The sequence below is a fragment of the Hyalella azteca genome, unplaced genomic scaffold (assembly GCF_000764305.2).
Source record: "Hyalella azteca isolate HAZT.00-mixed unplaced genomic scaffold, Hazt_2.0.2 contig1016, whole genome shotgun sequence".
NCBI lineage: Eukaryota > Metazoa > Arthropoda > Malacostraca > Amphipoda > Hyalellidae > Hyalella > Hyalella azteca.
In genome coordinates, this window is record NW_025931349.1 from 21,697 (window position 1) to 38,372 (window position 16,676).

At 39.0% G+C, this 16,676-nt stretch overlaps 2 protein-coding genes across 2 annotated transcripts; both read left to right on the forward strand.

The window, feature by feature from the left end:
• The first annotated feature begins 5,528 nt into the window (after nt 1-5,528).
• LOC108670099 (RNA polymerase-associated protein LEO1) lies at nt 5,529-9,215 on the forward strand. The gene is made up of 3 exons (XM_047881322.1): nt 5,529-5,614; nt 7,527-7,715; nt 8,082-9,215. Exons 1-3 carry the CDS (start codon nt 5,582-5,584, stop codon nt 9,213-9,215), a joined length of 1,356 nt encoding a protein of 451 aa, XP_047737278.1. The 5' UTR covers nt 5,529-5,581.
• Nucleotides 9,216-9,217: 2 nt separating this feature from the next.
• On the forward strand, nt 9,218-16,239 carry LOC108670101. Its single transcript, XM_047881329.1, has 7 exons — nt 9,218-9,416; nt 10,369-10,482; nt 12,826-12,990; nt 13,313-13,597; nt 14,670-14,966; nt 15,263-15,395; nt 15,613-16,239. The coding sequence occupies exons 1-7, from the start codon at nt 9,324-9,326 to the stop codon at nt 16,140-16,142; spliced, it is 1,617 nt and encodes a 538-aa protein (XP_047737285.1). The 5' UTR covers nt 9,218-9,323; the 3' UTR covers nt 16,143-16,239.
• The last annotated feature ends 437 nt before the right edge of the window (nt 16,240-16,676 follow it).

Genomic DNA, 16,676 nt, shown 5'->3' on the forward strand with positions numbered 1-16,676 from the left:
ACTAAGTTGACTTGACCGTACTAAGAGTTAACTGCCGAATGATTAGGTTGCACAATGACTAAGCTGTACTATGAGTCAGCGGTACAATGACAAAGTTGTACAATGATCAAGCTCATTGTACAATAAAACCATTCAATGACAAAGATGCACAGTGACCGAGCTGTACTATGCACATTGATCAACCTAGACAATGACGAAGCTGTACAATAACTTCAACGCTCAATGATCTATATCCCAGAGAATTGTGATTGGAGGAATGAATGGCACGAAGTGCTTGTTAGCTAAGAAGGATGGTCGCATATAAAACCGAGCAATAAGACACTTGCACAGTCGCACATTGAGGCGTAACTGAATAGTCTGTCAAGAAATTCATTAACAATAGTTAGAAACCCTGAGCCAAAACTCCTAGTTTGTTTGACCGACTAAGAATAATTGAACTTATCGCAGCCAGGCATACAAATTGACCTATAATTTCTAGAAAATTTTATTCTAGCCGTGTTGCACTGGATTAGATTAGCAACAACATGGTTCACGGCAGCGTAAACGATAACACGCAGTTGTTCTGATTTATTGCGTTTAGGTTTTTAATTCTAAGTTTACCGTTTTTGACATAATAAATGCTTGATTTTAGAAGAACTCAATTTTGAGGTACTTATAATTGTTGTAACTACCAAACAAACCTCTAAGAAACTCGTCATCAAGCACTGCCTCATTTGAAACACTATTAAATTAATTATTTGATTCCATGTATTGGAACTGCAATAGAAATAAAAAAGAAATAGCGGTTATACTGATGTCTGACTGAAATGTTAACAAGGCTTCAGTTGTATATCTTGATTCGCTTTGCTTTTCAATTGCAAATATATAATTATTGAAAACGTAGGCAACGGTCACGCCGTTACAATGGATGTGATGCATCTGATCACCAAACAAGAAACTTCACGTTAGATGGCATCGAATTAAACTCGTCCAGCGGTCTATGAATGTAATGGATCTTTTAACAACACATTAGATAATACGCTCGAAAATAAATCATTAATTTCGTACAGCACTAGGGTATGTGCAAGAGGCACTGCACCAGGTCATGTGATAGAGGCACTGCACCGGGTCATGCGATAGAGATACTGCACCAGGGTATGTGATAGAGGCACTGCACCAGGTCATGTGATAGAGGCACTGCACCAGGGTATGTGATAGAGGCACTGCACCAGGGTATGTGATAGAGGCACTGCACCAAGGTATGTGAAAAAGGCAGTGTAGGATTCTTAATGACGCACTAGCAGGACGACAACAGAACTTCAACAATCTTCACTGAACCAAAAGAACTTCAATAATCTTCACTGAACCAAAAGAACTTCAACAATCTTCACTGAACCAAAAGAACTTCAACCATCTTCACTGCTGAACCAAAACAACTTCAACATTCTTCTCTGAACCAAAAGAACTTCAACAATCTTCATCGAACCAAAAGAACTTCAACAATCTTCACTGAACCAAAAGAACTTCAACAATCTTCATTGAACCAAAAGAACTTCAACAATCTTCAATGAACCAAAAGAACTTCAACAATCTTCACTGCTGAACCAAATCAACTTCAACAATATTCTCTGAACCAAAAGAACTTCAACAATCTTCATTGAACCAAAAGAATTTCAACAATCTTCTCTGAACCAAATAAAACTTCAACAATCTTATCTGAACCAAAAGAACTTCAACAATCTTCTCTGAACCAAAAGAACTTCAACAATCTTCACTGAACCAAAAGAACTTCAACAATCTTCAGTGCATCAACATGCAATCGATGCCAGAGCTGCGTCACCATATGGTCGCCTAGCCAGCAGCAACAACAACTACAAGCTCCTGCGTAATCACCTGAATATATTCATCCTTCGACGAATTATATTGACATAAAATTAAGCGAAGGAATTGTGACAAATATTATTGAAATGCTTACCAGTTTTCCACTAAACAATTCACTAAGTTTCATATTCATCAATAAACAGGAGACTAAATACTCTTCTCGCGCCAACAGATCGATAGATTTGGCTCTGTGTGGAGGTAATGATTGAGCAACGAATTAAGGTGGGCAGAAAATATGACATTAGGGCACTTTCTCTGCTGAATTTTTATTATTACTAATCACTTAATAATCATATGTTCTTAATGCAAGATAAAATGGTAGTATGAGCATTTTTTACTTGAAAATACGATGACATTAAATCGGAGTATTCGAATGTCAAACTGCAGGCAAAAATTATTTTTGCAAACAGTTTGGACGACTGTCTTCTTAATATCATTGCAGTGTCCTCGATTTAATATTTAAGAAGTAGTTTGGTTTTGATGACAAGGTTGCACACCGCAATAAAAGGTTTAGCTTAGAACTCGATCTTGTTGAATAAAAACATGAATATTAAACCCAAATTGATTTTCTGATCTGATTGCGGTTTGATTTGCTGGCATTAGGTTTTGATTTTGCTGTCGCCAGAGACAAGCTTGAACTACAGGCGAACTCTTTGAACAATACTGGCAACAGAATTCAAAGATTCAAGTTGTTTCAACGATTAAGTCAAAAAATTACCTGAAAATTAGTTTGATAAACTGTAAAAATATCATGGGCCATAATACTTTAGAAGAATACACTATAATTATGTCCCTAATTCCCATAACCATATTACCTGAAAATATCAACACGGAAACTCAAAAGATTTAAAACATCGCATGGCATATTTAAAAAAAATGAGTTAAACTAAACTTGTCCATGATATGCATTCCCGGGATCATCACTGGACATCAGTAAATACAGATGCAAGGTTGGTGTAAAATTCTAATCAATACGTGAGCCTCCCACACGTCGACATCCTTCTCTTCGAAACCTGGGATCACACCTCGCCTGTGATACCACAACGCTGTACCACAACGCAGTACCACAGAAAAGAACCACAACTCAGTGCCACGCAGATATATTACTCGTAATAACAAGCGCTGGTAACGCCGAGGATTTGGAACATCTTCCAGTGATGGGTTGTGCTTGTGGACGTTGGTTGCGCAAGGTGTCGCATAAAGCCCAGAAGGACTATGCCATTTTCTTTTGGATTCTGGGACGTGTTATCGAACAACACAAGAATATGTTTCACAGCTTAAATTAAATCACTCCTGCCATACACATATTCATAGGCTTTATTCCTGGAACTCTAAGCCATTTAAATAATATACATACGCAGAGTGAGACAGAGGGACAGAGAGAGAGCGAGAGGGAGAGGAGGGGGATGAGGGAAGCGTACCTACGAACTGACGCCGTCGTACCAGCACTCACGGGAACACACTGGGCCGAGCTTCGAGACTGGACCCTCAACTGAACACCCTCTCTCTCTCTTTCCCTCTCTCACTTTCTCTCTTTCCCTCCAGTCTTTCTCTCTTTCATGTCCATTCTCCCTCTCTACCGCTCACTCTGCCTCCCACTCGCCCTCTCGCTCTCTTCCAGGCTTGGCTCCTCTCGAACTCTCTTACCTGCGCTGGTATCCTTCTAACTGCTGTTGCTCCTGTCTTTATCACGCGTTTCTTTCTGCATGGTTTTACCCCTTCTCATGCTTCGTCATTATTTTTCACCAATTGGCTTCTGCAATGTCTAAAATTCACCATTAATTTTACAAACATCATGAGCCTGCTTCCGCCTCTGCTATTTTCGCACTCGATGTCGTTTTATCATCTTAATTACGTTTCTTATGCTGAAAAATAACGATTTACCGTATTTTTTTAGGTTTATTCTGAAAAATATTTAATATTGCGCCCCGTGCTCTAATCTTATGAATTTAAATTGTCTATTGAAACACAGCGCATATCTTATTTTACGGGATTAAACAGATACAATTATTGTGCCGTTGATTCTTACTAGTTCTTTTACAGATAAACTTCCTGCGCTACTCCAGCCATTACTGAAGAATAAGAATTGACGTTCAATTTTTTCTACCAACCAAATGGATGTTGTATCTCGATTTAATTTTCAGTGGAAAAGCACTGGATTTTTCTTTGTGTGTGATGGAGTCTAGAATGCCAATGAACATACTTCTGGTGAGAAATTTTTCAGTATATATTGGATTGCCGAATAGTTGAATTTTGTAAAATATTTCAAGTGTTATCGAGAATGCAAATAGGCTCCATAATGAAGAGTATTTACTCTTATCTTTAGGGAAACGAGAATCTCAGCTTCATGTTTCACTGTTGTTGATCGACAAGACTTGGCCTGCAATTTAGGACATCTTCGAAGTTGAGTCGGCCAAAGGTGGAATTTTATTGTGCATATATAAGTTAGTGCACATATATAGCAGAGTTTATCTTCGCTTTTCCGAAAATGAAAACTATAATCAATGAAATTTTAGTCGCCATATGACAGATACTGCACACAAGTCGCAGCTCGTCAACAAAACCCGTTTAATTTGTGAAAACTACGATTTGTAAGGTTCATTTACCGCAGCATTACTTCGAAGCTATTTTCATTTCTCAAGAAACTTATAGTTGTTACTTTATAAAATGCGGCCTTCCCGTTGAAGGCTGGCTAGGTAAGTGCTGTTTCGACTTAAATGGTTTAGGCAGATGTTAGGCCGGGGGGAAATTAAAAGCCATTTCAATTGAAATGGCCACTGCAAACGGGGTAATTATAATCAGGGCGGAATTTGTTCATCCGGTTCGCATAGCTACGTCGCGGTAGAGCTCTGGTATGTCATCATGGTCCTGCCGCAATGTTTCCTTTGTCTTAAACTATCCAAGATGTATTCTAGATTTATAGTCAGGTGTTATATATTGAAAATTTCTGCACTTTTCCAGCGAATGCCTTCCAGATAGAAAGCCCTCGGATACATTGTTTGGTATATATTCAGGCACTTCAGGGCAATTTTGATCGATCGAATCGTGTTTTATTATTCCAATATACCGCAGCCATCTTCGTCTCTAGTCTATTTTTTCCAATTGACAAACAACTGGACGAGCTTATTGAACACATGACATGAATTGTCAACTATTTCCTCACTTTTTAGCATCCATTTATACTGGATCAGTCTGCTGAATCCAGTATGCTCTTTATAGTGCATATATATAGTGCTTATATATATGCTCTTTATAGTGCATAGCAGGAAATAGACCAATTAATGAATGACGACCATGAATGATAATGTGAATGGTGGCAATTGATGATGGTGATGTTGAGGAATACTGGGATTCTAATGGACCCCCACATTAATTCAAATATTTTCAGTATTTCCGCCAACACAGAAGCTGGAATATCGATTTACCCATGACATGCCACGGGATGAGTGTGAGGCGGGAGACCCAACACAAACCCCACGAACAGGGCTCCCCGCAAAGCCTACGGACAGGGCTCCCCATAAACCCAATGTAACGATACTTAAACATGAAATTTTTACATCCAAAGGTAAACGTTTCCTAGATTTAAAACACGTTGGAATAAACTCAAAGAAACGTGAATAATTTGTAAGAATTACCCTTCGTTGAGATTCTACCAACCAAATGGATGTTGTATCTCGATTTGATTTTCGGTGGAAAAGCACTGGATTTTTTTTTGTGTGTCATGGAGTGTAGAATGCCAATAAACATACTTCTGGTGAGAAATTTTTCAGTATATATTGGATTGCCGAATAGATGAATTTTGTAAAATATTTCAAGTGTTATCGAGAATGCAAATAGGCTCCATAATGAAGAGTATTTACTCTTATCTTTAGGGAAACGAGAATCTCAGCTTCATGTTTCACTGTTGTTGATCGACAAGACTTGGCCTGCAATTTAGGACATCTTCGAAGTTGAGTCGGCCAAAGGTGGAATTTTATTGTGCATATATAAGTTAGTGCACATATATAGCAGAGTTTATCTTCGCTTTTCCGAAAATGAAAACTATAATCAATGAAATTTTAGTCGCCATATGACAGATACTGCACACAAGTCGCAGCTCGTCAACAAAACCCGTTTAATTTGTGAAAACTACGATTTGTAAGGTTCATTTACCGCAGCATTACTTCGAAGCTATTTTCATTTCTCAAGAAACTTATAGTTGTTACTTTATAAAATGCGGCCTTCCCGTTGAAGGCTGGCTAGGTAAGTGCTGTTTCGACTTAAATGGTTTAGGCAGATGTTAGGCCGGGGGGAAATTAAAAGCCATTTCAATTGAAATGGCCACTGCAAACGGGGTAATTATAATCAGGGCGGAATTTGTTCATCCGGTTCGCATAGCTACGTCGCGGTAGAGCTCTGGTATGTCATCATGGTCCTGCCGCAATGTTTCCTTTGTCTTAAACTATCCAAGATGTATTCTAGATTTATAGTCAGGTGTTATATATTGAAAATTTCTGCACTTTTCCAGCGAATGCCTTCCAGATAGAAAGCCCTCGGATACATTGTTTGGTATATATTCAGGCACTTCAGGGCAATTTTGATCGATCGAATCGTGTTTTATTATTCCAATATACCGCAGCCATCTTCGTCTCTAGTCTATTTTTTCCAATTGACAAACAACTGGACGAGCTTATTGAACACATGACATGAATTGTCAACTATTTATTCAATTATTAGTATTCATTCATACTGGATCAGTCTGCTGAATCCAGTGTATTAATCTACTACTTTCCCTGTATAACTCTAAGCATACAGAGCGTTATTCAAACTTCAAAATCAATAATGCGTTTTGCTAACTACGCAACTTGGTGGTTAGGTGCCCCTCGATCTTGGTAGCCGCTTTCACATTTGCGTCAGCATTCACGCTTTGAAAAATTAACGAGACTTTGTCCGAATAGCGATGCACTTTCTCCCTTATGTGGCTTATCTTGACTCAGTACCAACCGGGAAATTGAAGTATCAGTGCTACACGCAGCAAGGGCCAATATTCGGACACATTTATTTTTCTGAGATGATAGTCTAAAGCGCTGAGGAACGACAGCCGTCGGATGCATGTCGCAGCGGCCTACCCACCAGGCAAACAACGTTGAATTCAACGTTGAATCAACGTTGATTCAACGTCAGATGTATTGTGGGTAGGATCTTTTTAGGAAGGTAGCGATACTTGAATCAAAAGGGCAGTTTAATCCTGAAATCCCAAGGGTGATTTGACCCCTGAATCCCATGGGTGGATAGACGCAGGAATACATTTTGAGTTCCGACCCTGTGTTGGCGGATTTTGCTCTGTATCTTGGATTATCAAAAACCATTTATTCATATTTATCAGTTCAATCATTTCTCTCCTCATCTAACTACTTGGTCATAACTCGATCGATCTTTAGGTCTTACAAAAATTGAATGATTAGTTCATGTATTTAAGATTTTCAAACTTTCTATGACTTACGAGACGAAGAAATGAAAGCAGTTCAAGCCTGGCGGGCGAAAGAAAACTGTCTCATGGAGGTATCCTGTTGATTGTAAGAATAAACTATATCTGAATCAATAAAAAATTAACACAAATTTCGATATAATGATTGCCACTGTTGGCAGCCACGATGCTCAGACTCACCTGCCTCTTGTCTCTACAGGTGTGCATCCTCCTTGGACTCGCCTGTCTGCAGGCTTCGAGCGCTCCAGTTCCCAGGTCGTCTGCAGCTCTGGATCAGAAGGCAGGGTCTGCAAGTGATGGATCTGCCGCCAAGCCATCGGTCTCCATTACGGTCAAGAATTCGACCAAATTCGATGCAATGGCGCCGAGTCAGAGTCAACTTACGAAGGTGAGTTCAATGGAAGCCTCGGCACTTTCAATTCCGTCAAAAATCGCGTGAAAGCCGTGAAATTGACCATTTCTCTGCCAGCTCGTGCGGACGTTTAATATAAATGGCCGTACTCTAGGAAACGTTCAAACACAACTGAACCAAATGAAGGTTGAATGGGAGTCGTTTTTGGAGCTTACTGAAGCTTTCTGGTAAATGGATTAATTTTAGGTTGAAATGAAATATATTGTTTTTATTCGATTGATATTTAAATAAATTGTTTAACACCATATCCCTGTCTCTTATACACATCTAGATGTGTATAAGAGACAGATGCTTANTCGTCATTGTTAAATAAAATCTTGAGACATTTTCCTTCCCCTCCAGCAAAGGACTCGAAAATCAGCTTCTTCATCTGGAGCCGACGTTGGAGGAAATTTAAAAAAAGCGCCGTTCGATGGGACAGTCCATCAGAAGCCCAAGAAAGTGATGAAGGACGTGACTGAAGCTCCCGTCTTGAAGTTGGTTTTACCCACAGACTCTCCGGCGACCAGTGGGGAGCGGAAGCCCTCACGGAGGAAGAGGTCTGCCCAGACCATAAATGACGCCTCACAGGAAGATGCCTCCAGCGCACCCGAACTTGATCTGAATCTTAAGAAGTCGAATGCGACGCCGATACCCAAAAAGCAACTCGTCGAAAAGGCGAAACGCAGTGCGGGCGCTCAGGCTGGATTGAAAGAGGTCGATCATGTCGGCAGTCCGAGTTCAAAGACTCGTATTCTTACCGGTCCACAGACTGATGAAAATCGCAAGCTACGAAGAAACGTAAAGCAAATAAACTCAGAACTTCCAGTAGAATTGAAAGTAAAAAATGATAGTAAATTTGGTAAAAATGCCATTGCAAGTAATGAGGAGGGTCGAACTGAAAAGGCTAAAAGTGATGATTTCGAAATTGGTGACGGTTGGGGTGACGGCGCGAAAATAAAATTGAAAAAGATTTCTTCCGCAGGAAAAAGTACAGATCTGCCGAACGACTTAAGAAGAGACCAAAAGTCGAATAAAAAAGTTATTTCACAGTATGATAATCCGATGACGGAGATTGTTGAAGAAGACGAAGAAGATGAACAACATGACGATGAGGAACCAAGAGAAGAAGAAAATGTCGACAACGACGAAGAAGAAACTGATGACACCAACGATGATGAAGGAAATGAACGCACAAACAATGATGAAGAAGAAAATGACGCTATCGACGAAGAAAAATATGAAGTCGGTGACTATCAAGACGAAAATTTCGTCATACATGATGACCAATACGATGCCGATGAATCAGAAGAAGGAAAAATTATTGATGAAGTTGGAGCAATGGAGAATGAAGGAGATGCCGAGGATGAGGCCGAAAGTGAAACGGAGACGAAACCTAATAAAGATGAACATGCCGTTCAAGATGAGTCAGCTGGCGAAAAAATTCAGGTAATTCTAAAAGAAAATAAAACAACTTGGCACATCGAGGGCTCATAGAAACGCAAATCAAGTGACGTCACGCATACGAGTGCCACTGAGCAGGCCCTGCCGCTGGAAACCAGTAGTGACGTCACTCGGTCACCCAAAGGTGTGGGTGGGAAATCCATGAATGAAAATTTGGCAGCGTTGTTCGGACCACCGCACCCAGCCAGGCTTTTGCCGCTCGGCAAGTGCAACCTGCACGGCCTCTCTCTTCAGGTCAGTTTTGACTAACCGTGCGTAATTACCAAAGTCACATTATATATCATTCAACATTAAATCAATACTTATGTTCTGAATAGTTCACTGCAAAATATTGTGGTGTCGACGAGCCTCAGTTATTGTCCCCGTCGCTTAAGCTTTTGTCTTGATTTTACTTGCAGTGTAATTTTTGAACTGCCAGAAACCTCCCATATTTAAAATATGGTGAACGTGGACAATAATTTGATTCCTCATTTAAATACTCCTTAAAAATTAAAGAATATAAAGTTTTGCAAATTACCGTGGGAAATAATTTCTTTGGACATGTATTCTTTTAATCATAACAACGCGACACACCGGAAGGTTGAACTATACCTAAATCTTCGCACTTTCAAGACTAAACAAATTGGGCAATTAACGAGGACACTATGTGTGTCATACAAACAAGTGTTGATTATCACACATGTTTGTGAAATTATCAGGAATGAGGCCAAGGTGATCGTGTATATATAAGCTTTTCACTGTTCCATGAGCTGCTACAGGTGACAACGCTGGAGAAACATTACATTTTAAAGAGCAGCTTGCTAGGCTGCAGTGTAACAAATAACAATGCACTGTAAGGCCAAATCTTTTCTGTTCTTGAGGTGGCCTAGGGTGAAAAATATCTTCGGCAAAATTTTAACGCTTAGTGAAATTGTATTTGTTAGAAAACTCTTATTTTCTGGTAGCATTTCAATCGTAATGCTTTGTACGAAATTTAATTCAAATATTACAGTCGGGAAATTTAGAATGAAAAATTTCTTACAATTTATACTTGTTAATTTTTAACTCCGGATCCTAACGTTTCATGGGCCTTGTTTTTTCGAGGCTCTTTATTTCCTAGTTTGCTTATTTATTCCTAATGCTGAAACTCAAATCTTAGCGAATCATGATATCTACAATGTAATTGAAGTGTTTGTCAACTTTATAGGTTGGATGCAGGGGCAACTTGATCACCATCTGCACTCGCAACTTCCCACCAGACTCTGTTAAAGTTTGGATCGAAGGGGGCGAAGGATCAGCAGTGATCTCTCACCAAAATCCTGTAAGTGCTTAACTAAATTGGACAAACTTCACGAATAACAAAGTCCTGACGACCTATTATCAGTTGTTTAATATCATTGCTTGCTACATGTATTATCTATTACATATCATCCGTTGCTACATGTATTATCTATTACATATCATTCATTGATACATGTTTTATATATTACATATCATTTATTGCTACATGTATTATCTAATAAATATCACTGCTTGCTAGTAACTGTAATTTTGTGAAATTTCAAGTTGCTCTCTCGCTTGCTCTCAAGGGTCCCGATTTATAAAATACCCGTATATTCGCCCCCCTTTGTGTATTTTGCACAAATGAATTTCAACCACACGAAAATCTAAAGCTTAAGTTTTGTTATAGCATCTACGAATGCAACTTAGTCAAGTGTATTTTTCTGAAGCAATACTGTGGTCAGTTACAGTTATTTAGTTTAAAACTATAGCTTTGAAAGCCATGCTTGAAATTTTCCACCATGACCGCGTTCTCGAGAGGGCTATCACTCACACTTGTGTCCTGTGATCTTGGTGACAAGCAACGACCATTACGAAGGCCATCTAATGGAAAAGCTTCTTATTAAATTAGACGAGCCAGGGTTCATGGAGGCCACCATGCAACTTTAATGATGTTGTTCAGTTTAAAAAGGAAGATACTCTTGGGCGTCTTCCTCCAGAGAAATCTTGTGCTCCTTGCCTTTGCGGTTACAGGCTTTTTTGGGTCGGAATTTATGAGCTCTACAATCAACTGTTCACTTTGTTTACTTTAGAATGAAGAAGTTAGAGTCAAGATGCACAATCCATCGCATTTTGCTCTTTAGTAACATTCTAGATTTCAGTAATAACTATCGATGTTTACTCCTGTATTATATGTATCATATAATTAAAAATAATGTCCGTATAATATACTTAATAATGTCATTAAAACGATCAAGTTTCAATTTTTTCGAGAAATTTTATTTCTCATATCCGATAGGTCAAACTTCGATAAATAAATAAATAGTTTCGTTTCTACTAATATCTATCAGCTCTATTCCTCTGAGTTTCAGAACCCAATTGCCAAAGTGTTATTCGAGCTCCTCGAGAGTTTTCCCGGGGATATTATCAGAGTAACTGAAATTAGAAGAATAAATGCTTAAAAAATTACTATGAACAGATTACAGTGATCTCAAACGAAATAAAAAAACTTTGCATCAGCTTTTTATAAATATTGAAGCTGCGGCTTGTCGCTCTTAAAGAAGAGCGGACCAAGCGTTGCAACACAGAGAGCCGTTCTAAGCATGAGTCTCTGCAAGCACAGACATGCCCATGCGTCTCGCACATGAATGATATATTCTTATGAAAATAATGCATGGAATGGTGTATTCTTCTAAGAATTATGCATGGAATCATACCAACTTCTTTTTGATTGTATACATCAAATTTTAAATTAAGTGCAATGTAGTTCTTTTGCTCTGTAACGAGAATGAATTCTCAAGCGCACTCCTAGATTGTCTGCCGAAACATGTTTAATTGTGCTTAAAATAGAGATTATAGTGTTCGTTTTAGTGACGAATATTAACATTCATTATGTAATAAGCCTCTCTATTCAAATTCTGCGAATAGGTGTATATAAATGCCCGAGTCATAATATAGGCATTAATTTAATTTAATGCCTCAATTTAAGTGCAAGTAATTTAACACTTAGAGACTAGAAAACGTTAGAAAGAATTTTATTCAGCAGAGCTCGGGTTTATTCCAATGCTTTTTTTCAATGAATAATTTTCATATCATCCGATGATTGCCTATCATCCGATGATTGCGTATCGTCCGATGATTGCGTATCATCCGATGATTGCCTATCATCCGATGATTGTGACAAGCTCAACACTGCAAATTGGCGTCCTAGCGTATGATTATTATTTTCTAGTATTCAAATGTACAGGAAATTTGTTTAGTCGAACCTCAGCGATTAGGTCATTGGGAACTCATTACCCCACTGATTTTATTGTTATTAATTGAAATGCAAGCAATTCCTAGGACATGGTTTGTTGATTTTTTTTTTATTTTTTGCTTACGTTGTTAATTTGAAGGAAAATAGAAATAAGTAATTTACTACAATCAAAAAAATTAGGTGAAGGCTCTATATAGGTATACTTAATGAAAAATTCTCAAAGTGATAAATTAACTAAATATTATGATAATTTGACTTACTAAATACAAACGAATCTTAAATCTTGATGGGATGTTATACCTCTTTGGTCTCAGTATCATTTCACGCATTCAACAAATTCATAATTTTTGTTAGCGTTGTTTTTTCCTTGTTTTCATCACATGTTTGTATTTTTTTGTACACCTCGAGGTGGCGTACGGTCAGCTGATAGTTGCGACAAAGGCCGCCGCCACGAGGGCGGTGGGCGCCGCCGTGAAGGTGCCGCGCTGGCGGGTGGCGGGCGAAGTGGACGACGCGGCGGCTGATGTCGGTTGTCCAGACTGCGTACGGAACGCACCCGTTCTCATACTCAAGGTACGAACGTTGCGTTTCTGTTTACCCTCTTCATTATTTCCCATACGGTGTGTGAGATTTTTAAAGTGTCATAGTAATAAATGAAATAACGCTTCAGCTTCCTCTCTTCATTATTTCCCACCCGATGTGTGAGGTTTTTAAAGTGTCATAGTGATAAAATAAAGTGCGATTCAGCTTTCGCTCTGAATTTCCCGTCCGATGTGTCTGATTTTTAAAGTGTCATAGTGATGAAATAAACTGCGCTTGAGCTTCCGCTCTGAATTTCCCATCCGATGTACCCGAGTTTTAAAAGGGCATAGTAACAAAGAAAATTGCGTGCCAGTTTCCTATCTTAATTTCCCGTCCAATNGACTCACACCCGTTAACTTTTTTCATCCTCACCAACCCTCTGCCAGGCGACGGGACTGAAATCTTCCAAGGGACGCCAGTCGAGCTCGGCGAGCAGCTGTTGCTGCGCGTGGCCGCCGAGGCCGACTTGACGAGAGCGAGCGCGGCTGCTAAACTTGCCAAGCTTCGGGGGCCTGAGGCCCACGCCCCGGCGGTAGACATGCACCTCATCAGGTGTTGGGTGGGCGACGAGAACCACGAGAGGGCGCTGCTGCTTCAGGTTAGTTCTTGATTGTCAGGTTTGTTCTCTATTATTTGAAATGTTCTTCACTGTTGGAATCGTTCTTGATTGTTAGCTACTTCAAAATCGTCAGTCAAGAAAAGATCCGGTCAAATGACACGATTTTAGATCTGTGAAAAAGGCACGAAAAGGAAAAGAATCGGCGACAGGCCACATCAGGCCTACACTTCAGCGCCGAGATCACTATGTTATGTTATGTTATGTTATAGTATGTTATGTTATGTTATAGTATGTTATGTTAGAATCGTTCTTCATTGTTAGAATTGTTCCTAATGGTTTGGTTAGTTCACAGTTATTATGTTTGTTCATTTTGTTAGGTTCATTCTATATTGTTAGTTTTTTCTATATAATTAGTATATAAGCGTTCACAATATAAACTCTGCTTTGCACCCCTTACATTACTTTGTTAATTTTAATTTAATGTTATTTTGGAATGTAAATAAAATTCTCCATATGTATGTGGTTACGTATGAGGAAAAATTTACCTTATATCTACCTAAGCATTGAACAAGGCTGTCGATAATCTCTTTCATAAATATTCCTAGTCTGTCAAGTCAGTGTGCTCTTTATATTTTTAGTTGTACGTATCAATGCCAATTTTCGTTCTAATCTGTTCACTAATAGTATATTTCCCAATCGTCCTGGAAAGTTAGTGCATGAACTTTTTCGTATTCATCAGCGTCAATATTCAAGGCATATTTCAATCAAGCTTTAAATAAGTGGCCTCCAAATTTTTTCAGACAGAATGAAGTATTCTGGTTTCTGCACGAGTGCAGATATTAAAAATAGCTACTTCTCTGTCATATAATTGTTGAAAGTTTATAGAAGCAATTAAATTATATGTTCGAGGCCTTGAAACTAGAAAAGGCCCATTCAAGGCCTCGGGAAAAAAATTAAATTTCTAAGACAACGGTGATGTAAATTTTTTAAATGATGTGGTCTCCATCTCTGTCCCGATTTGTGAAAATATGACCCGACAGTCCTTGCTGCCTGCTACCAAATAATAACTCGCTATCAATATTCATTCATTCATCATTTATTCCATGAGCAGAATGGCTGCAGCGTTGTAGATATATTGGGAAACTTCACGGAGACGGTCAACAATGCGTCAAAGTTGCTGGCATTGTACGACTCTTTTGATATAGGATCTTCCTCGCGTGAAAATCTGAAGCAGTTACACGTCGAAAATGAGAATGGAAAAGAACGTCCCGTAGAAAATGGAGCTTTTTCAGGGGATACCAAGCATTCGAACCGCTCGATGACGAATGGCGTTGTGCAATCAGCGCCACTCGTGGCTTTCGTTATGGATGTTTCTGACACGATAATCGACATCTCGTGTAAGATAAAGGTATGAACGATCTAAATACCGAAATACTTTAAACTTATTTTTTGTGATTAAAGTTAGAGGAAGGGGATATAATATAACACAAGGTATGGATGATATTAGAAACTAAGTCAATAAATATTTTTTCGTTGAATTACGTCAAAAAATAATTAAGCAAATATTATCCTAACTACTGATAAGGCGTACCGTATATCTTTATTGAACAATACATCTTTCACTGAATTGTAGAAATTTCAGAACTTCATCCGATTTTCAATAAAAATATTGCATTCCGCAAGATTTGATTTCCTAAATTCAAGATTTGCGTGGGCGAGTGTCTCGAAATCTCACCCTGCGTCGAAAGTTCCATCAACTTGGACAGAGGACAGCGACCTCGCTCTCCCGTCATCAGCTTCGTGCGCTCCCTCACCGTCAGCATGACACCCAACACAGGTGAGTGCCTCCTGGTTTTCTAGTTCATTACAAAAACAAATGCCGGTAGATTCATCATAGGCATAAATTTTTGGGTAGTCCCCTGTATGCTTCGTAATGCTTCATCCGTAGTTTTATGATTTTTGCAATTCTGAAATAATTTAGGGAAAAATTTAGTGATTCAAACTAAATTTCGTGTGAAGCCACCGTAAAATTGTTTATAAACGTATTTCTTTAGGTGTTCAGGCCGACCGAGAGGATGCGCTCACCAAAAGCGCGCAACCCTCAAGAGGAGATCGCAATGTAAGATCAGTTTCTAGTTTTGAAATAGATTCTTCATCTCCATCATCGGTTCATGATGAAGAAGTGAAACACTTAGATTCACTAGCTTCTTTGAAAATGGGCAACCCACATATAGCAGTGGATGAAACCAAGGCAAGCGCCACTGCACAAGACCTGCCGGCTGGTGGAGAGAGCTACTCAAAAGACTCCTGGTTGAGTATATCAGACCCAAACATTATAGACCCTCACCCCAAGATAAACAGCTGTGTTCCATGGTGGTTATTCTACGTGTCCATAACCGGCCTAACTTTACTATACATCGTGGCTCTGGTGTGCTGTCTTTACTTCGTCACGAACGATCAGCAGCAGCGCAGAGTTCGGCACCGGGAAGAGGTCATGCAAACACCGACGCGTCCTTATTATGTTGATCAATGCTCAGCTAGGAAGCGAACTCCGCCAACCATAAATGAGCCTTACCTCTATTAGACCTCAATAAACAAGCTGTGAGAGTATTGCAGCTATGCACAGTATAAATGACAATAAAATACTCTTGAGCGCCGAGCTTTCAGAGCTTTTCGACAAATGATATTAAGGGAAACTGAAGAATGTCTAAACTGTTTTTCGTTGCTTGAATTAGCTTACTTCTTTATTTTTCGGTGCGTTAAATTTTTTTAGGTGTAGTACTTGATTCTTAGCGTTTCTATAAACTTGGTGTTGGCGATACATGTTAGCGATAGATTGTATCGTAGATCTACTCAAGTACTATATTGCAGTTAACCTTATCGTTACATGCTTGATTGTGGCCACATATTGTTGACCATTTGTCTCCTGGCCATAATTATTAAACTACTATTTATATTAAATTATTAGAAGCGTGACATTACGTAGCCTAGCTTCCAAAATTGTATTCTCTTGCTTTTTTTTAAGTCGTCCTGATGATCTCTCGAGGAGAGCGCAAAATTTGATTGAATTTCTTAGTTTTGCGTGCATTATTCTGAACATTGAGGTTATTCATGGATA